The sequence below is a fragment of the Barbus barbus genome (genome assembly GCF_936440315.1).
Source record: "Barbus barbus genome assembly, chromosome: 30".
NCBI lineage: Eukaryota > Metazoa > Chordata > Actinopteri > Cypriniformes > Cyprinidae > Barbus > Barbus barbus.
The window spans coordinates 28230201-28255745 of record NC_136758.1 but is presented as its reverse complement, the minus strand read 5'-3'; the positions used below and the strand labels follow the sequence as shown (position 1 = coordinate 28255745).

Sequence of the window (25545 nt, the reverse complement as noted above, 5' to 3'; positions counted from 1 at the left end):
TAGTTAAAAAAATGTTTTATTAATTTTGAGTACTTTTTTAAATAATAGTAGTTAACTATAATAACCCTGTTTGACGTTAGTCTTGAGTTCTGATCTCTGGTCCTCCAGTGCTTTGATGGTAATACAGACCTGAAGTCTCACGGCGTGCTCGTGTTTTCTCTTCATGTCGTTGATGTACCAGGCGACTCCTGTCATGCTGTCTATGGCCTCGATCACTACATCGTACCCGTCCTCCTCAGGGTCGAAGTGCTTGGCGATTTCCTTCAGAAAAGCAAAATCACAGTCACTGGCTCTGTCTGTCAACACAACACACTGCACTATATTTATAAAAACACTCTGCTGTTCATCTCCATCTGAAGATGATATGAGGAATAACCAAGATTTCTGAACTATATAAACTGATTTGCACGTGCAATCAAAATCTTTTTTTGCACAATTCATCACTGTGTTGCTATAGAGCAGGATTTCCCAAACAGGGTTTTTTGAGTTGATAAAAAGCAAATAATGAATTATATCATAAAACTGTAAAATTACAGAATTTTAAAATTAAAACAATGAAAATAAAACTCACTAATAATATGAAATTGCATGCGTTTAGCTGCATGTCATGTGATCAGAGACCAATTAAACATGTGAATGTGGTGTTAAATTGTTGAAATATTAACTTAAAATCTCCAGCAGTGTTACTTTAGAGCCACTGAGATGCTTTTGAATTTTTATTATTTTTATTTTTATAATTTTCAATTTAAATGTAATTCAATTTCTGGTCATTTTGTTGTGTTTCTCATTTTTATTAGTTTTTTTTTAAAATATATTATTGTCAATTTTTTGTTTTGAGTTTTATTTTTAGTACATTAAGTTAAATAAATAAAAATGGAAAATACTGCTTTGGAAAACAGGTGAAATAAATGTGTTTGTTGTTTTATATGTAATTTAATTTCAGTCAGTAACAAAATGTGTGTGTATGTACACTATATTGCCAAAAGTATTGGCACCCCCTTCTAATGAACATGTTTGACTACTTTAGTAATTTATATGAGTGCAGATCTTAATGTTAAAGCATATAATGATATTCTAGGGAATTGTGTGCTTCTAATTTTATAGCAACAGTTTGGACAGGACCCTTTTCTATTCTAACATGACAGTGTCTCTGTGTATAAGACACGGTTCAAAAAGACATGATTGATTGAGTCAGTGTGGAAGAACTTGACTGGTCTGCAGAAAGACCTTGTACATTCCACTATTTATTGATAAAATTGATTGGCTTTACAGTTTCAGTTAACTATAATACCCCTGGTACCCAGGACTATGTAGGCAGGGAAATTATATGAACTAATAAACATGAAAAAAAAAAAAAAAAAGTCCCATCCAACATAATTTCCTGTTGAATGTTCACATTACAGAAGTCATTATTATGAAAGATAATTTATGCTCTCTCTTTGCATACATTTCTAAGTGTTACTGAGCAGTGTCATGTTTTGTCAGATGTTCAGTGGTCGCACCTGAAGCAGCAGGTGATATTTGAGGATCCTCTGAACCGGTTTGAGCAGGTAAGAACCCAACGGAAGAGAGCGCTTGAGCGAAGCCTGCCGATCCCGGAAGAATTTGGCCAGAGTTTTATTCCTCAGACAGTCTGTCAGCACCGCCACCGAACTACAGACACACACACAGACACAGACACACACACACACACAGACACACAGACACAGACACACACACACACACAGACACACACACACACACAGACACACACACACAGACACACACACACACACAGACACAGACACAGACACACACAGACACACACACACAGACACACACAGACACACACAGACACACACAGACACACACAGACACAGACACACACAGACACACACACACACACAGACACACACAGACACACACAGACAGACACAGACACACACAGACACACACACAGACACACACACACACACACACACACACACACACACACACACAGACACACACAGACACACACACACACACAGACAGACACACAGACACACACACACAGACACACACACACACAGACACACACAGATGGACAGTTTAGTCTGTGAAGAGCCTCAAATAGGAGAAATAATCACACCACTAATGTATTATAATTTATGCATCAAAAATTATGTTGAAAGTTAGCCTCAGATGCAGTGTTTTTTTTTTTTGCCATTTCTGAGATAAAATCATAGTTTTATTGCTATTTTGACTATATTACTAGTTTTTATTTTAGTAATTTGTTTTCATTTTAAATTTCCAGTTAGTTTTAGTAATTTTGTCGTTTTTGCTTTTTTAAAATGTATCGATATAGTTTTTTATTATTTCTCATTTCAGTTTTAGTTATTTAGTACATCAAGTTAAACTAAATAAAACTGAAAAAATGCTGTCTTGGCAACTAGCTGAAATATATATATATATATATAAAAATGCAAAAATAAAAAGGAATTCAAAATATTGATAAAACTGATTTGATGATATGATATTAATATAACTGATTCGTGTGGCCTCATGTGCGTCATTGCTAAAGCAGACGCTCTCAGCAGGCTGATGTCAAACTGTCCGTCTGATGCTGTTTATGAAGGATGTTAATGACTCAGAGGAATAATCTGTCACATGCATCAGCGCTCGCACCGAAGGCTCAAACACACTCCATTTAACACAGAGCTTTACTTACTTTGGGTAGTTTGTACAGTACTGCGTGTAGATCTCAAAATACTCGCTCTGCAATGGAAAGGACAGAAAATGATTCAGTATTATAAAAGGAACGGCATATTTGTGACCTTGGGCCACAAAACCAGTCAATTTTTTTAAATTGAGATTATGGTTTGTTATGATCGGACAATATTTGTCTGAGATACAACTATTTGAAAATCTGGAATCTGAGGGAGCAAAAAAATCTAAATATTGAGAAAATCTCCTTTAAAGTTGTTCAAATTAAGCTCTTAGCAATGCATATTACTAATCAAAAATGAAGTTATGATATATTTACGGTAGGACATTTACTAAATATCTTCATGGAACATGATCTTTACTTAATATCCTAATGATTTTTGTCATAAAAGAGAAATGTATAATTTTGGGCCATACAATGTATTGTTAGCTATTGCCACAAATATAGCTGTGTTACTCATGACTGCTTTTGTGCTCCAGGGTCACATTTAGTTTAAGTTTGTATTTAGTACCTTATCCACAAAGCAGCGTGCGATGGCCACAGGATCACTGGCACACATGTCTAAAGACTGTAATAACTCACTGCAAAGACAATATAAAACATTAGCATTTGATTATGGTGACCATAAGCAAACTTTAATAAAGATGGGAAAAAAAAAACAAGTTAACAGTGATAAATGAAGGTTTCAGAATGGGTTTAACCCTGTAATGCCTGACATTAAATAATAGTCAGAAAAATTTATTTTTTATTTATTTAACCATTTATTGAACATTTGGAAAAAATCTTTGCATGTGTTTTTTTTATTGAGCATCATATTTGATCTATCAGGCTTTTATGGCTCATATAGTCTGATATAGTGAGAATATGATGGAAAAACAACTCAATTTTATTCAGAGACTCAAACTGAGCAAAAATATGAATTTTCTGCAGATGCTGATATTTATATGATGAAATTCTGATGCTTGTAAATCAATGAGATCTTTATAACAGTATCAGTGGTCACTCTATATCTCCAATAATATATCTTAGTAAGAGGAGACTGAAATGATCCAAACATATCATTATATGCAATGCTGATTGAGAGATGAAGAAATAAACGCTCCTCAGAAGATGTGAGATGAAGATCATTCCTCCGCTGAGGAACAGTGAAAGTAAAGCTTCTGGAAACAAACGCTCCTCAAAAGATCCTGATGATCAGATTTGAGACGCACTGATTTATCTAGAAAATGATTGATGGAGAATCAAGTAAAGCTGAGCTGCTTCAGTCCAGTAACGGTTCATCTGGAAGTTATTCTGACGTTTACTTGATAAAAATCAGTCAAGATTTGACACGAGAAGCACCAGCTGAATCTGGACAGTTGTACAATTACACTAAAAGAGCTTTTACTGGATAAAACATTATCAATCAGACACAGAAGACATGGAGTAGATTGAGTGTGACATTTAACAGCAAAGTTTGATCATTTAGAGGCCTTAGAAATACAGTAGGCTTTATAGCAGGGGTCACCAAGTCCGGTCCTGGAGGGCCGGTGTCCTGCAGAGTTTAGCTCCAACCCTAATCAAACACACCTGAAGCAGCTAATCAAGGTCTTACTAGATATGCTTGAATCTTCCAAGCAGGTGTGTTGAGGCAAGTTGGAGCTAAACTCTGCAGCACATCGGCCCTCCAGGATCAAGTTTGTGACCCCTGCTTTATAGGGTTAATAATGCATGTGCAACATTAACATTTATTCATTGCAAAAAGTTTAACTTGTTGAACACATAATATTCCTTTTAATGATGTATAAAGACTGAAAATGACAAAGCCAGATGCTCAAACATGCGTTTGGTTCTGAGTGATGATAAACACATGTGAAGTTTCACAATGACCTTCTGTCAGACATCAGACACAGAAAGAGGAAGTCTGGAAATGAACAGAGCAAATGCACATCTCAAAGAAACACACTTGCCTTGATAAATGGTTCGCTTCGGTTCGTTGTGTATTGTTCATTTTTGATGCATGTAAAAGTCATTTACAGAACAGAAGCCGGTTAAATGAGGTGCATTAAAGTTTGTTTGTGTTAATAATAACAACTATTTTATACAGATAAAAGACAAAAAGTGAAGGCTGATTGTTTAAACAACTGATGTAAACTATTAAAACTGGTTTAAGTTGACCACCAAAGTGACTTAATTACAAACGGAAACAAAAACTTTTAAAGAACTGGATTAATACTGGATTATATTATCATTCCATCACTTGCTCACCAATGGATGTGAATGGGTGCCGTCAGAATGAGAGTCCAAACAGCTGATAAAAACATCACAATAATCCACAAGTAATGCACACCACTCCAGTCCATCAGTTAACATCTGGAGAAGACAGAAGCTGAGACAAATCCATCGAGAATTTTTTTTAACTTCAAACTGTTATTTCCAGCTAAAATACCATAATCCATAATAACGCTTCCTCCAGTGAAAAAGTGCATCTCCTGTGGTCTCTCTCATCAAAATCCAGCCACATATTTGTTTAGAGCTGTTTTGGCTTGTAAAAGGTCCCAGATCTGTGCAGATTTCTCTCCTGGTTCAGAACACTTTTTCACTGGAGGAAGCGCTATTATGGATTATGGGCTCGTGTTTTGTTCAGAAGTAATGGTTTGACGTTACAAATACATCTTAATAATGGATTTGTTTCTTACAAACACGCAGCTTTTGACTAGAGTGGTGTGGGTTATTGTGATGTTTTAATCAGCTGTTTGGACTCTCATTCTGACGGCACCCATTCACTGCAGAGCATCCATTGCTGAGACACTGATGCAGAGACACATGTCTCCAAATCTGATGAAGAAAAACTCATCCTAATCTTGGATGTCCTGAGGATGAGCACATTTTCAGCAAACCATCATTTTTGGCTGAACTATTCCTGTAAAGACACTATTCAGCATGAGCTCATGCGCTGTTAAAGAGCAACTGTTTAAACACACTGGTGAAGAGCATTAGGTGAGCATGTGTACCGATGCGCCCGGCTCTTGACCAAAAACAAACCTCCATGTTTATTTATGTCCCACATCTAAGGCCAGACAATATCTGACACTTGACAGCTGCTGTTTCCTCATTTGCATGAATAAATACAATGTTTAAACAGAAGATCAGTCCTGAATAAATCCATTGATGGTGTCTGAATATTCTTTTGTATGTGTGGTTGAGTTATCAGCTCTCTAAATGACATTACATGACGTTTTTATCTCAGTGCAACCTCATTTTTTAGCAGCCAATACTGACTTGACACTGCTGTACGTGTGTGTGTGTGTGTGCGCAATGCATAAAAGCATTTAAAATTCATAGTAAGTCATTATGGTTGAATCTTACCTGTTGAACTCGTAAATGTGTTCAATATTCCCAAACAGCGAGCACACTTGCTCTGGTTTGATGGGAAGGTCCCTGGTGTCAATGATGTGCACAAGATAATCCTGAAAATGAGAAAAGATGAATATTATTTCTAACTTAACCAATGGCAAACTATTATCCATCTTGATTCATACTGCATCGCCTTCAACTGCAAAGCAGATGGCGCTAGAGATCTATTAGTGATTAAAAAAATACATTTTGACTAGCAAATGAAGTGGTATTCTATATTACATTAATAACAATCATACAAGAATATTGTCATATAAGGTATCTATTCTGTGTCTCGGTTTTGCATTTACTACACTGACAAATGCAAATATTTATTGGTAGTATGGTGGTATTATTTGACGTACCATGCAAATATCATGGCATATAAATCAAAATACCATGGTACTACATCTGATAGCATCCCTGTACCATGGTTATGCCACAGTACTTCTTTGTAAAGCTAACAGCTGAATGAAACTTAGGAGCTAAATTCTGCATTAGACTAAAGACAACAAACACTGACACACAATAACTTCAATGCATTGATGCATTTCATTAATTAAACAGCATAACATCAGCAGTACAAACAATGTATGAAATTCCACATCACAATAACGAAAGACATTTTTTTTTTTTATGCATTATATTAATGAGAATGGCATGAAAATTGTCAATGCAAAACTGGCCAGGCTTCATTATCATAAAAAAAAAAAATGTTCTTGAAAGCTTTTTGTAAAACTCGCATGCATGTAAACTCTGTTCTGCACTGCTTCATCTCATTATATACTATGGTATCAAAGTACCATGGTACTACTACCTGATATCATCACTGTACCATGGTATTACCACAGTACTAAATTCTGCCAGACTCTACAAACACTGACACACAATAATTACAATGCATTGATTCATTTCATTAAACTCTGCATAAATGCAGTACTAACAATGTATGAAATTCCACATTACAATGAAAATATATATTAATTTGCATAGTAATGAGAATGGCATGAAAATAGTCAATGCAAAAGTGTTTTTTTGTAAAACTCGCACATGCATGTAAATTCTGTTCTGTGCTGCTCCATCCCATTTAGTACCATGGTACAAATCAAAATACCATGGTATTACCAGTACATCTTAATAAGACTAACAGCTGACTGATATTGAGGAACTAAATTCTGCACTAAACGCTAAAACACTGACACACAATAATTGCAAAAAATGCATTGATGCATTTCATTAAAGTCAACAAAGTCAGCAATACTAACAATGTATGAAACTCCACTTTGCAAAAATGAAAATCAGTTTTTCTGCACTGTACTAAGCATGAAAATTTAATGATACTGCAAAATGAAAACACCCCAAAAACCGTTTAGTAAATTATTTCCAATCTGAACATGTTTTTCGTAAAACTCTGTTCTGTGCTGCTCCAAACAGGCCAAATCAAGCTGGAGCTTAGCAGGCCACATCATTGAAAGCATGACCACACACACACACACACCCCAATGCTCATATTAGGAAACTGCTCCACTGCCAAGTTTGGGTGTGAATCAGAGCACCGCAGATCAGGGAGGAGTTCAACATCCTTCACCCGAGGTGCAGATATTCTCATGAGAGCCTCCATTATGCAACAGCATCACATGGACATTCAGCTCATAACATAAAATGACGTCTCTGTGACAAACCACAGACACTTTCGAAGATAATCAATGCAAAAGAAGCTGAGTCTGGGTGTGGACACTCTTTGTGAGAGTCTGAGTCCATTTGCAAAGTTAAACGACCAACAAAATGTCCAGTTTCACCCAAACAGATGTCAGATCAGGCTGGTGTGAATCACCATATTTGGCCATTTTCCCGTAGTTTACATTGACCAGTGCCAAACTCATTCATTCATCTTTTTTATTAAGCACTTTACAGGTACAAATGTAATCCAAAGTGCTGAGCAATCCACATATAATACACAATAACATCAGAATAAAACCTAACAACAAGAAAAAGACTTCATAAAGTGCACAGAAAGTGTATCAGATTATTTAGGGAGCTAAACTAAGAACTGCAACACATTTGAGAACCCAAAAGACTCCGATTTCAAATTCCCAGACGATCCCGGTAACATATGACATCAGTTTCCGACTTATTATATCCAACGCAGCTGTGAGAGAAGCACGGCTCACTAGAGCCCAATTATGAGCTTTATTTAAGACCCTTCAAAATGCTCCCTCAGACCCATAACGCACCTCATAATGGAGAAAAAGGCACTTTCAAACAGGAAGACTGACTCCAAACCTTTCAGGTGAAAACACCCTTACAAGTCATATTTCATACTGTTATGTCTATAATGACTTTGTGCTTCAGCATAGAGTGAGTTTATAGGGCTGGGCGATATGACGATAAATAACGATGATACAGGTGATCCTCCGGATTTCGATTAAATTATATTGTATGTATAGTGTTGTCTAGCACATATATCAATGCCACCGTATTTGAGATTGATGTATAGTTTGTTAGGATCGGATAATATTTGTCTGAGATACAACTATTTGAAAATCTGGAATCTGAGGGAGCAAAAAAATCTAAATATTGAGAAAATCACCTTTAAAGTTGTTCCAATGAAGTTCTTAGCAATGCATATTACTAATCAAAAATTAAGTTTTGATATATTTACAGTAAGAAATGTACAAAATATCTTCATGGAACATGATCTTTACTTAATATCCTAATGATTTTTGGCATAAAAGAAAAATCAATCATTTTGACCCATGCAGTGTATTTTTGACTACTGCTACAAATATACCTGTGTTACTGATGACTGCTTTTGTGCTCCAGGGTCACATATGTGCTAATCAAAGACAATTAAGAGATTCAAATGTTGGTTGGTTTTGTTCTGTTTAGAGGTTTAAATATTGGTTGATATTGTTATATTAAGTTAATTAAACATGGGTCGGTTTTGTGCAGTTAAGAAATTTAAATATCGGTTGGTTTTATTTTAATTAGTGATCTAACAGATGGTCTACTTGGTTCTATAAAGAAGTTTAAATATCGGTTGGGTTTGCTCTAATTAGAGATTTAAATATCTGTAGTTTTTGTTCTATTAAAAGATTTAAATATTGGTCAGTTTTGTTCTAATTAAACATTTAAATATCAGTTGGTTTTATTTTAATTAGTGATCTAACAGATGGTCTACTTGGTTCTATAAAGAAGTTTAAATATCGGTTGGGTTTGCTCTAATTAGAGATTTAAATATCTGTAGTTTTTGTTCTATTAAAAGATTTAAATATTTGCAGTTTTTGTTCTAATTAAACATTTAAATATCGTTTGGTTTTATTTTAATTAGTGATCTAACAGATGGTCTACTTGGTTCTATAAAGAAGTTTAAATATCGGTTGGTTTTGCTCTAATTAGAGATTTAAATATCTGTAGTTTTTGTTCTATTAAAAGATTTAAATATTGGTCAGTTTTGTTCTAATTAAACATTTAAATATCAGTTGGTTTTATTTTAATTAGTGATCTAACAGATGGTCTACTTGGTTCTATAAAGAAGTTTAAATATCGGTTGGTTTTGCTCTAATTAGAGATTTAAATATCTGTAGTTTTTGTTCCATTAAAATATTTAAATATTGGTCAGTTTTGTTTTAATTAGAGATCTAACAGATGGTCTGTTTTGTTCTATTAAGAGATTTAAATATTGGTCATTTTGGTTTTAATAAGAGAATTAATTATCGGTTGGATTTGTTTTAAGATATTTAAATACTGGTCATTTCTGTTGTAATTAGAGATTTAAATATAGGTTGGTTCTGTTCTATTAAGATATTTAAATATGGGTTGGTTTTGTTCTAATAACAGATTTAAATATTGGTCTGTCTTGTTCTATTAAGAAACTTAAATATTACTTGCTTTTGCCTTATTTAGAGATTTTATTATTGGTGGGGTTTATTTTATTATATTTGAATATTGGCCAGTTATTCGAAGCAAGAGTAAGGGATTCTCAAAAAACATTCATGTAAATATGATCGGTTGTTTTAGATGAAAAGATGAGCTTTATAAAGTAATTAAGTGATTTAGATAATGGTCAGTTTTATTCTAAGCAAGGAAAAATAAAGTTCAGTGAAGATACGTTTGTGAAAAAACAGCTGATTGTCAAAGAAATACATACTTCGACAGTAACACAGCACAGCTGATTTCTGATTTCAAATTTGAGCACCAAAGATAAAATTACGCTACTTTATCCATGCATTGCATTCTTTCCACTGAGATGACAATGCATTATGGCATTTTCCAAAAGATGCATGCTATGCTGCCTTAAGAGTTAGAAGAAAGTATCTAATAAGGTCTAACTTTAGAAACATGCATGCAGCTCAAGTTTGTTTACCAAGACTGTATTATGTGTGCTGCAGACGGTCAGCAATGCCATTTTTGAGGATGGAAAGTCATGCATAAGGAATATGAAGGTGCAACACATTCCTGCATGAGGAGTGAGACCTGTGAAAACCTACAAGCCCGAGGAATTCCCGTGTTCAGCAGCGAGACATCCTGCTAACGCAGCACTCCACCCTGAGTGGGAAACGACTAGAAAAACAGCCGTTAGTGCAGTGAAGTTCAAAAGCTCTTACTAGTCATGCAGTTGATTGTTGTTGTTTTAAAGCATGGCATTCTGGGTGTTCTGCAGAAGTGTGAGGAACACCATCTATCTGTTTGAGGCTGGTAATGTTACAAGAAGCTGTTAAAGATGATGGAGGTGCGGGAGCTGTCAGCGGCTCTGTGGAGGGTTTTTGGGACATGTAGAAGAACACTTTCTAGGGAAATTCCTACAAATTTTGAGCCAATACTATGAGACACAAGGACATTTCTGAATCAGAACCTACAGCAGTTTTATATCTAATGTTTCTCACCTCTACGATGCTGCGCAGATCCCTGACGTACATCCGCTCCGTCTCGATAATCTCCATCACCACACGATCCACGTACGTGAGCTGAGGGTTTGGCGCCATCGTGACGGTTGCGAACGGCGACGGAGGGTCCGGCGTCGAGACCGACGGTTCTTCAACCGACCAGTCGAACCCGAGCAGCTCTGGAGGACCTGAGGGAGCCTCCGGAGGACTTAGCTCCAGGTCGATATCAGCTGCTGCGCACGGCGCTGTTGTGGAGCCGCTGTTGCCCTCACTGGACGACTCGGACGAGACGGTGGACACGGCGCTGACCGGCCGGCCGTCCTCTGAAGGCTCAATGCTGGACAGAGAGCAGCAGTCTGCGGCCCGTGGATCCGGACTCCCCACAGACGAACCGGTAGACAGATGATGACATTCTGCTGGAGACAAACAAAACACGATTTTACCATGCTGACAGCATTATTTTTCATCTTAGGGTGAATTATCATAACGTTATAATAATTAAGTTTTTTTTCAATTAATTTCAAATTTTCTAGTGTTGGTCGGTATGACCAAAGGTCTGTATCATTGTATTTTTTGCCGGTTTCACTGTATTTTTCTTTGCATGACTAGAACTGTATCAAAAGCGATGGTAAAATCAATTAATAATACTAACAATTTCATAAACTTTTAAAAATATAATTCAAATTTTATAAATCCTTTTATTTTTTTGGCAAAGTGTTGCACATAAAAGGTTTATGGTTTAAATTAAAACATGGACAAAACAATGGTTAGATATTCTTTAAAAAAGGTAAATAAATTGTAGTACTATTATTACTTCTATGACTAATAATAATAATAATAATAATAATAATAATAATAATAATAATAATAATAATAATAATAATACAAATTTACTATAAAAACGGTGGTAATCAAATCAATTTATAAAACCAAAATTTGGTAATAAAAAAAAAAAAAAAAAATGTAATAGAATGGGGAATATGTAATATGCATGTAATAATGTAAATTTAATTTAATTTAATTTAATTTAATAAAATGGAAAACTTAATCATTCCTTTTATTTTTGGCAAAAAGTGCTGCTCAAAACATGGACAAGAATGGTTAAGTATTCCTTAATTTTAATAAATTGTATTATTATTATTGCTAATAATAATAATTATATTAATAATGTCAAATACAAATTTACTATAGGAAATAATCAAATCAATTTCTAAAAAATCTTTTCAAATATCCTATAAAACAATATTTTGCTGCACAACAAAGTTTTTTTTAAATTAAAACATTTGAAAAATTTGGATTTTCTTTAAAAATGCTGCTTAATAATAAAATGCATAATACTACTACTTAAAGAAGTACGTTCTGTCTACTGTAAATAGTAATATATTTCTGTCATGATTTCTATGTACTTTTAAGGCTTCTATATATGAAATGATGTGAAATGAGTAGCAATGCCTCTGCCAGGCTGCTGAATGCTAAACCAATGAGTCGATATTAAGCTGTTCTTGCACTTGACTATGGCCAGGATTGACTAAAGAAGAATTTGCATTGTGCATGTTAGTTATCTAATGCCAATTCCAGACATTTTCAGTCTTTGACTTCTTCTTAGAGCTACTTTACTTCCCAGAAACCCTGTAGGTTGTTGTGGCTTACTGCAAGTTCATTTTCTGAAATGCTTTTTGACATGCCCTGATTCCTGCTCTTCATACTGACATAAAATCCTCTGGAGCGAAGTTGGCTGGAAACGAAAATCCGGAGAGGCAGGAAATAAAGGACAATCTATTGGAGACAGTCTGACAGGGACGGATTTTAGGGTCACAGGTTGACGTCATACTCAAGTTATTATACAGTTATGTGACCGAGTTGTTATGCTAGAAAAACCAATGTAGTCTGATTCATGAACAAATGACTCTTTTGAACCAGTTCTTTAATGATTCAATCAAAAAGACTCACAATACTGCAAAAAGTGATGTTCTTTCTCAATATTTGCCTTGTTGTCCAGTTCAAAACACAGAAATATTATTAAAACAAGATGCATTTACTTGATGCAAAATGAGTCTTTTAAACAAGAAAACATCTGCTAGTAGAGCAAAAAGAAAACAAAACTCCTAATTCAAAAGAAAAGCTGATTATTATTTTTAGCAGATGGCCTATTTTTCTTGTTTTAAGCATACACTCACCTTTTTAATGATTTCTCATCAAACAAGACTTAATATCTTGTCATTTTGCATCTCAACTAAATGTTTTCCTTTTGAATCAAGACATTAAGTCTCGTTCGATGAGAAATCGTTAAAAATGGGGTGAAGGTTTATGCTTAAAACAAGAAAAATATCTGCTAAGAGAGTCAAAAAAATAAATTAAAAGTTTTTTTTTACTCTATTGGCATACATTAATTTTTTTAAAGCATGAACTCACTTCATTTTGATAATTTTTTCAGAAAACAAAACTTTGGCAAATGCAAGTAAATGCATCTTAATTTAAGACAATAAAAAAAATACAGAGGAAGAACAGCTTTTTTGCAGCGTTTCATATTTTTTGATTGATTCACTACATGATTTGTTCATAAGAGTCATTTGTTCATGAGTCAGACGACTCATTCAATGAATCATTTATAGAGGTTCTAAACTTATTAAAGCTTCTAAAAGAATCACTAATAGAATCTGAACCAGAAAGAGAATTGCTAAAGCATCAGTATTGAAATAAAGCAGTTTGCACGATGACAATATAAGGCATAACCAGTGTTGGGTAAGTTACTTTCAAAAAGTAATTAATTACAGTTACTAATTACTTCATCAATATTGTATTTAAATTACTTTACTAATTACTCTATCTGAAAAGTAACTTAGTTACTCAAGTAACTTAATTATTCAAATCGCTAATTAGGCTACATCTTAAAATCCCTATAAACCTTATATTAATAGAAATTAAACTCTATATTCTTTCAATTCGAGTCAAACATAGAATAGTTTAGCCTTTTAGCTTTAAAACAACTGTAATACTTAAACATTTTTATGAAAAAAAATGTAACCACCTTTGGTTAACAAATAGAAATAATCTGCAAAATATCTGAATAACAAAAAGGCTTAAAAGTTAAACAATACATTTCAGTTTGGCAAGATGTTCAGGAAAAGCCCAACTAGTAAAATCTGTACAGGTTTATGTCAAAATAACACGTTAACTAATGTAGGAAAGAATAAATTACAGAAATGATCTTCTCTGCTGAATAATGTCAGATCGCGCTGTTCTTATGAGGTAAATTTCTCATAGCAGGTCTTCTTTCAAAAATGATGAATATTAGATGATTTTTTTTTTTCTTAATATTTTACATTTTTTTTGTATCTAGGTGAGGGCATATGGCATATGCGCGCAGGTGACTGCATATAATGAGCTCAGACACGGGAAAGACTGTACCTTGCTTTAGTTTCATACGGATTGCATAATCAGAAACATTAGTTTTTAATTTGAATTCGTTCAAGTGTCAAGTAGACACTTCAAGATTTTTAGATTCTATTGATTTTAGTCTTATATGTATCTGAGTCAGAGCCGGCGCCAGGGCACCTCCATCAGAGGGGCATTTGAATTTCTGGGGGGGGGGCACAAATCACGTTTTGTGTGTGTGTGTGTGGTGGGTGGTCGTGGGGGGGGGGGGGTTCGGGGTGGGATGGGAAGCGTGCAATCTGTGATTGCGTGCAGTTTCTGACGCTCGCTAAAGCGTGCAATCGCTTTCTTATGTGCGCTGCTTTACCGGTTTCACTTTCGCTTTCGTTCAGCAAGAAGGGGAGAGGATGGAAAGTGGGGGGCACCGTAACTCTGCCCGCGAATGCCCCCTCTTGGTGCCGGCTCTGATTTGAGTATTTAAGGTTTCTCTGTGAATCAGGAAAATCTGAAAGTGAACGCACCCGCACGCGGAGGGTTAAAGCCGCCGCATTCAATATCTTTAGACGGTAAATTTAGATTTCAAATTCAATATTGCTTTTAGAACTGTTGAAATTATTTACTGTATGTAACGCAAGTACTTTATAAGTAACTGTAATTAAATTACCTAAAAATGAACAGTAATCCCTTACTTTACTTTTTCAGTGGATAAGTAATTTAATTACAGTAACGCGTTACTTAGTAACGCGTTACACCCAACACTGGGCATAACAGCCTGAGAAACTGCAGTGCTTTAGAGCAGTCTTTACACATGCCAGTCATTTCCTGAAACATTACGTCATCACAAGCCTATACGGTTTTGAGAAACTCAATCTGGGCTTGTAGATGCATGATAAAGTGAGCTCACTGTGTTTAACGATGAAATCCAACTGCAAGCCTCCACATGAGCGACACACTCAAATCTTATCAATCCGTGATTCACGTTTGACATTATTCCTATCATAAAGGAAAACTACTCATAAGATCTATGCAGCAGGTTGTGTTGAAATCTGCTTTAGTAAGAGTTCTCATTTCCTTCCTGTGTTTGGTAAGAGTGTGATCATCATCTAAGCTCTGATAGAGACGCTCCTCGTCTGAGGAAGGCAACACAAACAAACACAGACACACAGCAGCTCTGAACATATAGGAAAGATTCACAATTAAAGTCTGTGAGCCAAAATAATGAGGGCTGAAGACTTACAATGGACAGGCAAACATCAAGAAATATGATGCATGTGTGCCCCTGGAGCACAAAAGCAGTCTTAAGTCGCTGGGGTATATTTGTAGCAATAGCCAACAATACACTGTATGGCTCAAAATGATTGATTTTTCTTTTACACCAAAAATCATTATGATATTAAGTAAAGGTCATGTTCCATGAATATATTTTGTAAATTTCCTACTGTAAATATATCAAAACTTTATTTTTGATTAGTAATATGCATTGCTAAGAACTTCATTTGAACAACTTTAAAGGAGATTTTCTCAATATTTAGATTTTTTTGCTCCCTCAGATTCCAGATTTTCAAATATTGTCCGATCCTAACAAACCATACATCAATGGAAAGATTATTTATTCAGCTTCAGATGATGCATAAATCTCAATTTTGAAAACTATGACTGGTTTTGTGGTCCAGGGTCACATATATAGTTTTTAAACTACAAAGTTAAGAAAATTAATTATAAAACAAAAATAAGACTCTGGACCTGGTTTTTTTTATGCTTGCATTGAAATTTTAAATAGGACGCTTAGATTTTAAAATTGCTGAATCAATGAAAGAATTTATGAAATTTCTATTGAAATGTTACATTCATAAGATTTTAAGACACCTACATTTGACAATTTCTTGCTAGAAATTGAAAACTTTCTGAAATTGTTGAAAGAAATTTAGGAAAACTATTGAAATTTTACATTCATAAGATTTTAAGGCACCTAGATATGACGATTTCTTGTTATAAATTGAACAATTCATGAAATTGTTGAAGCAAAGACTGAATTTATGAAATTTTGTATTGAATTAAGACATAGATTTGACAATTTCTTGCTAGAAATGGAAAAATGTGTGAAATTGTTGAAAGAATGAAGACATTTATGAACACTGTATTGAAATTTTACATTCATAAGAATTTAAGGCGCCTAAGATTTGACTATTACTTGTCATAAAGTGGAAAATATTTATGAAATTTTTAAAAGACTGAAATTGTACATTCATAAGCATTTTTAAGATGCCTAGACTCAGCTTACAGCTTATGAATCTACTGCAGATAATTGATCATCAAAACAGTAATTTATTTCAAAACTGCTACAATGTGACTTTTTCTAGGGCAAAAATGAGCAATGAATTCATTATGACAACTTTATCAGGACTAGTTATGACAAAAAGAGACAAAAAACAAACGTACAGCAAAGCTCTGACTCTTATGAACCAGTTCTTCAATGGATCAATCAAAAAGACTCACATAAATCTCGACTTCTTGAGTTTGAATGAATCATATGACTCCCTCAATGTCTGAGAGGTTCTTGGCTTATCAAACCAACTAAAACAACCACTAAAGGAATCAAAACTGGACATTTACGCAGGTTTCTCAGTGAATTCACTTTTGCAGGTGTTCATGTGGCATTAAAAGACTTCATCAGGACACGTTACGACAAAGAGAGACACTGTAAAGCATCACATTCCACAGAACACATATTTTGGGAAATAAAACAATGGCGCTTTTCATCAGCTGCATATCCTGAGGCTACAATACGAGGCTTATAACTGACCTGTCATAAAGGCGCTTCCTTATAAACTTACTATCCAATGCCATCAAACGGCAATTAAAAACAGGGTGCAGCAGGATGAGCTGCTCACAGTCAATGACAAGTATGAGAAATAAAACATTAGAAAACTATTAAAAATAAAGCTTCTTTAGTGGTTCTGTGCAGCAACCTCTCATTCTTAAGAAGATTTCTTATTGAAGCATTTGTGCATCTGATTCTTTAAAATCACAAAGATGCTTTTCTAAAGGAAAAGAGAATACTAAAATGTTCTCCAATCACATTTCACATGTAACTTCCTAAACCCTATTCAAAGCAGTTTAAGTAACACTCACTAATAATGATGTTACACCTCAAAGAAGCCATTCAGGGAAATATTTTCCACTGTATTTGTAAGTAATCGATTCCTCTAAAGCTTGTAAAGAGCATATAAAGTGCTCTCAGACGTTCACTCTGACCCATTAAACACGTACAGGTAACCCAGATATGAGACATTTATTGATTTTAACCTATCATTTACGAAATTAAAACAAGAAACATTTGCAATAAAAATTTAATTACTACAAAAATATTTTAATTGTTTCAACAATCTTAAAAACGTGTGAAATGTCATTCAAATTTCAATCATTTAGATTTGAAAATTACAAAAATAAAAATGCAATAATTTACGAAACTGTTGAAACAATTTATGATTTTAATTTTACACGCATAAGCATTTGATTGCACCTTTTTAAAAATGGAATGATCTATAAATTTCATATTTGATCAATTGTTTTATTGTTGCAACAATTTCAGAAATTATTCATTTTCTAACAAGAAATGAGCAAGTGTTTTAAAAACTGAAAACAAATAAATAAAAAAAATAGTTTCATAATCAGCTGCTTACAGGAAGCCCAAACACACCTGACACACCTGTAACATTCCTTCACAGGCACTGGTTAGAAACACGCCGTCCTTGTAAATCCATGACGTACAAATGACACACACTCATCCTGACTGACTCACATCTGCTCAGACAAGCAGGAATGACTCAATAATGATTCAATAACCGATATATAAATCCATACTTTAGTCACAGAGGCCATGCGGTCAGAAAAGATCTACAGGACTGATTTGACAGCATTAGTTAAGCTGAAAAAATGAAAGCGATTATTTAACTCTGTTAACACTTCCCTTTAAAACAGCAACACCTTGTATGGAGGCAACTCAAAACACTGATCACTTCAGTTCCACCCCTTATCAGTAAACAACTCTACGCACACTAAACCAGCCAAAAACAAGCATTAACCCACATACCTTCCTGTCTGACTGACTGTGAGAGTTCAGGATTGTGAACACAAACAATGATTAACTCACCTCAAGGTGAGTGTAGTATTTGAACTCATTCACCAGCTCCAAACAGCTCCAGATAATGATGCTAACATCAGCGCTCAGATGAACCTGGTTTCTGTCTGGATTCCGCCGCAGACGCTTGCTTCCAGAAACGTCTGCGGCGGAATTTCTGGAATTCCAGGGATTCTTGAGCGCAGAGGTTTGATTTTCATAGCTTGAGTTCCTCAATCCTTCGAAATAACAAACCTGCTTCCTCTTCACCTGAGCATCTAAACAGTAACAGCTCAAAATAGAGCTGCGCTCACTAAATACAGCTTGAGACGAACATCAGATTTCAATTCATGCATAACGCCTGTACTTTATGCATTTATCCTTATACTATGCTATGAAACAATGTGTTTTAATCACAGATTAATTGCATCCAAAATAAAAGTTTGTTTATATAATATATGTGTGTGCTGTGTATATTTATTATGTATATATAAATACACACATGCATGTATATATTTAATAAAAATATGTTATGTTTATATATTAAATATATTTATATATAATATAAAATATATGCATGTTAATACATGTAAATATTTTCAAAATATATACTGTACGTGTCTTTATAGATACACATAATAAATACACAGTACACACAAAATTATATAAACAAAAATCATTGCCCAGCAATAGTTTAGAAATTATTATGTTTCTTAACATATTGTCAAATCTATATGTCTGGAACATTCAAATTTTATAAAAAAAAATTATGCATAATCTATGCAATTTATGCATTTGTTTAACTTTGCATTGAACTTTTACACGCATAAGCATTTTTAAGACGCCTAGATTTCATCTTTTTAGAACTTAATTTATGAAATTGTTGACAATACCATTTCAATAAAAATTGTATCAAGTGCATATTCAAGTTAACAATAAACTGTCAAATCTAGGTTTTTAAACAACATTTATGAATGACATTTTAATTAATTTCATAAATTGTTGCACTGTTTCACTGATTTGATAAACTATTCAGTTTGTAACCAGATGTGATCAAATCTAAATATCTGAAAAATATTTTTTATGCATAACCTTTGCACTTTAATACTACGTTTAAATAACTTGCGCATAACTTTTCAAATTTAAAACTAGTGTATTTCTACAATAGATTTTAGCCATTTCTACACTATAAAAATGACTTTTCATAGTAGTAAATAATATAAAAGGTTTGCAAAGGAGTGCATTTAATTATATTTTAGCTTTTATACTTCAATGCTGTTTCTTCATAATCATTTATGAAATTTACAACCAATTTCTGACCATTTTTTTTTCAGTATATACTACCATTTAAAAACAAAATGAGCAAGGATGCAATAAACTGATCAAAAGTGACAGTAAAGGCATTTAATAATGTAACAAAAAATGTCTATTTCAAATAAATGCTGTTCTTTAGATTTTTTGTATTCATCTGTGAATCCTGAAGAATTAAATGTATGATGGTTTCCACAAAAATATGAAGCAGCACAACTGTCTTGAGCAGTAAATCAGTATATTAGGATGATTTCTGAAGATCATGTGACACTGAAGACTGGAGGAATGATGCTGGAAATACAGCTGCAGATCACAGAAATAAGTTTAACACATTCACATAGAAAACGGTTTTAACTGTATTTTCTGATCAAATAAATGCAGCCTTGATGAGTCTTCTTTGAAATAATTCAACATCAAATTGACTTATAGACTTCACATTATAAATCACCCAATAAATCATAAAAGACCGGCGCTGCACATGACATGAAACACAGGAAAGCAAGCGTGGATTAATGATCTCTGGCTCAAACCATCACATTTCCTTCCAACAAGTAACAGTCAGACTGTAAAAGCAGCTGATGCAAATTTCACTCTGAACAACATCAGCACATCTGCCATTAGCAGGGTCTGCTTAGTCAAAGCAGTGACGTCTAACACAGATCTGATCATGAACACAGATTCAGTGATGCAAATGACCGAGCATGATGTACAGCTACACAACACACAGCTCCAAACCCAAATTAATGTTTGCACACATAAACACATGTAAAAAGCCACAGTCTGTCCGTCTAACAGCAGACAAGCATCTCTAGAAATATTCCTCACCCGAGGCGAGCAAACGCACAGATGTTTTCCTTTTGAAGTTTCCTGATATTTCTAATGGTGCCGCTCACCTCAGGGAAGCAGAAGCAGATCTGATTAATGTGTGTCGGCATTTAACACTCCTACAGCCTCGACACTCCTATAATCACACCCACAACGTCACAATCACTCACTCTCACACACAGCAAAGTTACTACTGATGGTTTACTCTAACATGGAAGGATCACGATCAAGCTTGTAGTCTCTAAATGGAAATACTTACCGGTAGTGTACCATCTGATGCATTCACTGTTTACCAAAAATAAGATAACTAAAATAAATAATAAATCAAAAAGTAAAATATAAATACTAAAATAAAATGACATTTAAACAAACAAATAAAGGCTTAAATAATTTCAAAACATTCCTGATCATTTTAATAAAAATAAAAATCACAAATAATGTAGACCAGAAGGGAGCACAAGCATTTCCACTTGTTTGAAATGCTTGTGCTTTTTTCATTGACAATAATAATTAATCAAAAAAAAAAAAAAAAATGTTTTCTACTTAGTGCTACTAAATAGTGCTTTTCTGGTTGGCAATAAAAATGAATAAAATTTATAAAATTAAAAAAAATAAAAATATGGTGTTTTATACTTGTTTGAAATGCTTGTGCTTTTCTCGTTGGCACTAAATAAATAAAACAAATAGTTTTTTCACTTGTGCTTGAAATCCTTGTGCTTATGCTTGTTGACAATAAAAAATAAAATAGTGTTTTTTTTTCCACTTGCGTTTGAAATACTTGTGCTTTTCTCATTGACAATAAAAATGTACAAATTTAAAAAATTAAAAATATAGTGTTTTCTACTTGTTTGAAATGCTTGTGCTTTTTTCATTGGCAATAAAAAATAAATAAAAGAAGAAGAAATAGTTTTTCCACTTGCGTTTGAAATGCTTGTGCTTTTTTCGTTGACATTTAAGAGATGTTTCAGATGGAAGAGATTAGCGAGGCGGAGCGACGTCTCTCTGAGGCTCACATGCAAAACATCATTTCACAAACACAACACGGTCAGAGAGAAGCCGGCTTTCACAAAGTTCACATTGAAATCAGCTACTGGAAAACTGACAAATAGATAGGCCCAAAATTTACTCAACACTTCTAAACTCTTCAATCACAATTCAACAGTATATATATAAAAATTAACTTCACAGCGTCTTCTGCGTGCAAATGTCATTAAATCTGAGCTGTTCATAAGATCACACAGGAGTCAATGAGAGTTTGGACGGATGCCTTTGGGAAACACTGACGCTCTTCATCAGGCTGGAGGCAGAAGCACAAACAGTGCGTGTCGTCTGTGTATTTAGTAGCTACTCGAAATGAAACACTGCCCACCGAGTCACACCATCCACCCTCTCACTACACGGAGACTGAAATATCATCAGTCCTCACAGACACTCAAACAACACAAAGTTCATGAATGTATGAATACATAGCGGTATCAAAATATTGTATTGTATCATTAATATCATTGCCATACCATGTTATTGAAGTACCATCTGTTATCATCACTGTTTACCATAGTACCAACAGAGTAAATAAATAAATTCCCCAATGGGAATAAATAAAAATGAAGTAAGAAAAATTAACAAATAGTTAAATAAAAATTAATTACATTAGAATAAACAAAAGCACAGAATTAAAAACATTCCTGATCATTTTAATAAAATTAGAACTGCTCACACTGGTGACAAACATGGGAAAAACATTTAATGGGATTTTTTAAATTATATTTTGTATATTCTGGAACCAATCAGATAAAAAATCCAAACAAAACATTACTGGATAAAGTAATCTAAAATAAATAATCATGCCTAAAAACAACAAAAAAAAAAAATCTAAAAGAAATTAAATAAATATTAAAATAAATAAAAAAGTTCCTCCAGGCATCTGGAAGAACAATCAATCCTAATAAGATAAAAAAAAAAAAAACCTCCACAAGGTCCCACTGCATAAACTAATCCAAAATAAATAAATGGGTCTAAAAAAAGTACCAAAAAAATCTAAAGGAATGTTTAAGAATTTTTTTTCATCCTAATGGAACTGAATAAAAATCAAATAAACCGATGACAAATAAATAAAATAAAATGCTTATGTAAAAAGCACAGAATCCTGATTATTTTTAATAAAAATAAAAATTACTCATTGGTGATAAACAGGGTGGCATTCACAGATTTATCCCGCCAGCGCTCAAAAGTGAAAGTAACCAGTACTATAGTCATAAAGCTCGTCCATTTGGCCGCCACATGTTCAGAGAGAGAGCACAGCTGAATCAATGTGACTTTAAACACTCGCTCATTAACATGTCACCTAATTTTACCCGGCGAGAGTCTCACAATTCAGTGAAAACAGCAGGCGTCCATTATAAAGATCTGTGTTTTCACCCAGACTCCTTCATTTTAGACGTACCTGTGTGTTTCTGCCGTCTAACCGTATAATTTGTCTTGATTACAGGGTTGGCGTAGTGTCAGATTTGCAGATAACCACACAGCAAACGCACAACTCCTGAAAGAAACTATCACTGAAACCGTTTCTGATGACGGAGAGATGCAAACATTCCTGTCTAATAATCAACAGCTTTCGTGATGCACAGCAATCCTGAAACGGGATATTCCACATTCAAATGAAGTTCAGACGAAAGTTCACCTAAACTTAAACGTCTGCCATCGCTCTTGTGTTTAATTATAATAATAACAACAATAATAAATATAGCTGCAAGCAGCGATTACCGGGGCCAAGCCCGCGAATGGCCCATAGAGCGGTGCAGAGTGGGAAAATCAAAAACAGCAGAAATAAAACATACATTGAGAAAACAGATAGATTCAGAAGTTCAAAATTGAACAGAAGTTCAGATGAGAACGAACAAACACACGTTTATGACTCAAGAGGAATGAGCACAGAAGATACAACGTCCGATACAAAATCAACGTTCGCACCGCTTCCACCACGGTACTTCTTGCGGTGTGGCCCTGTGCCACCCTGGCTTTGAACCCTCGACCTGTAAGGTTCAGGGCCGGTGGCTTAGCAGAGCGCGCCACTCAGCTGATACACATTCAACTGGCTGCCTAGGAAAGGTGTGAGAATGAGCTGACTTTAGTATTTTAACCAGTGTAACACACAAATGTAAGTTAATTGTAACGCAGCTTATGGTTAACTCGATATCTGAGGGGTCCCATTAAACAGAATGGTAATTGTTTAGCCTGTAACTTAGTAGAATGTTAAGATTATAAGACAATGAACACAGGTACGGTCATCTTCCAAGAGGCATTTCTCGGGAACGGTAGTGAATATCAAAAATCTGTTCAGTCATTTCTGTGCAGGTCGGTCCAAAGATCATATGATTAGATTTTGGACAAAATTGGACAAACCTTGAATGAGTAGCAGCGAAAAACGCTGCTACTCATTCAAACATTTTTCATTTACTTCAATATGGCTGACAGGCACATTCATGGAAAATTGACAAATGAGACATCGTCAGAATCGGCATATCCCAGGGAATGAAAGGATACAGAAATAACAAAATTTGGATGAAAAGTTATGAGCAAAATAGTGCATTTTTGGTATCTCGCGACCCATTGGTGGCGCTGTTCCCAACTTTGGCACATATCCTGAGTTCATGGTGTTGATGAAGCGTACCAAGTTTTGTGTCGATTGATCAAAGTTTGGCCGAGATACAGCCTCTGAAACAATTTCGGGTCGACCTTGTTAACTTCACAGCATCATAACTTTTTTTTTTTTCACCAGTAGGTCAAAAAAGTCTGTTCAGTATTTCTATGCGTCTCAGTCCAAAGATCATGTGAGCCAAGTTTGGGAAGAATTGGACAGGTTTTGAAGGAGGAGTAGCAATAAAACAGTTTTTCATTGTTGATTATTGTTTAGCCTGTACATTAATGGAAAATGACAAATGAGACATCGTCAGAATCAGTATAACCCAGGGAATGAAACGACATAAAAATGACACATTTTGGACAACATTTTCAAAAGTTCAAAAGTGCTTTTGCAAGAATTGTTATATCTCTGGAACACTAGGTGGCGCTGTCTTAATTTGTCCGGGGTACCTCAAGGACATCGTGTTCATGATCCCTACCGATTGTTGTGCCGATATGTCAAATGGTTCAAAAGATATTGCAATTGATGACAAATTTCAAAATGACGGACACGTGGTTCAGCCAATCCTGGCAAAACTCTGATTCGGCATGACCCAAGGAATCCATAGACACAAATATTATAATTTTCTGACTGACTGTTCAAAGGTTATAAGCGAAAATGTGAATTTTTGGTATGTCAGGACCCATAGGTGGCGCTGTTCCCAACTTTGGCATGGACCCTCAGATCATGGTGTTGATGAAGCGTACCAAGTTTCGTTTCGATTGATCAAAGTTGGGCCAAGATACAGCCTCTGAACCTATTTTGGGTCAATTTTGTTCACAAGTTCACAACATCATAACTTTTGATCAAAGATGAATAAAAAAAAACCCAGTTCAGTCATTTCTGTGCGGCTCAGTCCAAAGATCATCCGATCCAATTTTGGGAAGAATTGGACAGATTTTGAAGGAGGAGCAGCGAAAACAAAGAATACTGTACTTTTTTAAATGGCCACTACTATAATGGGTGGAGTCTTAATGTAAGCTATCGAATGTGATCAGCATGAAGAGAGTAATCAGGTGTACTAAGTTTCATTTTTCTAGAAGTAGGGGTTCAGGAGTTATTACCATTTCAATGTTGAATTTTTGAACTGGTGGTGGCGCTATAGAGTTGGTCCTAGAGACCCCAACGTTGGTCAGATCACTATTCATGGCCATCACTACAAGTGTGCCAAATCCCATCATTTTCCTATGTTCCCTTCATAGGGCTGCCATAGACTCCCATTGGACGAAAAGAAAAATCATACAGAAACAATAGGGGCTACATCCCTTTGGGCTTGGCCCAAAAC

General features: G+C 34.7%; 1 protein-coding gene across 1 annotated transcript in view; it reads right to left on the bottom strand.

The window, feature by feature from the left end:
* Window positions 1-25545, bottom strand: part of LOC306850485 (pleckstrin homology domain-containing family G member 3-like) — a 55644-nt gene that overhangs the window by 14228 nt on the left and 15871 nt on the right. Inside the window, exons 3-8 of the mRNA XM_079386138.1 lie at window positions 10948-11363; window positions 6035-6135; window positions 3198-3267; window positions 2690-2736; window positions 1503-1653; window positions 130-261 (exon numbers count right to left, since the gene is read on the bottom strand). Coding sequence (XP_079242264.1) covers window positions 130-261; window positions 1503-1653; window positions 2690-2736; window positions 3198-3267; window positions 6035-6135; window positions 10948-11363 — 917 coding nt within the window. The remainder of the gene's footprint in view (window positions 1-129; window positions 262-1502; window positions 1654-2689; window positions 2737-3197; window positions 3268-6034; window positions 6136-10947; window positions 11364-25545) is intronic.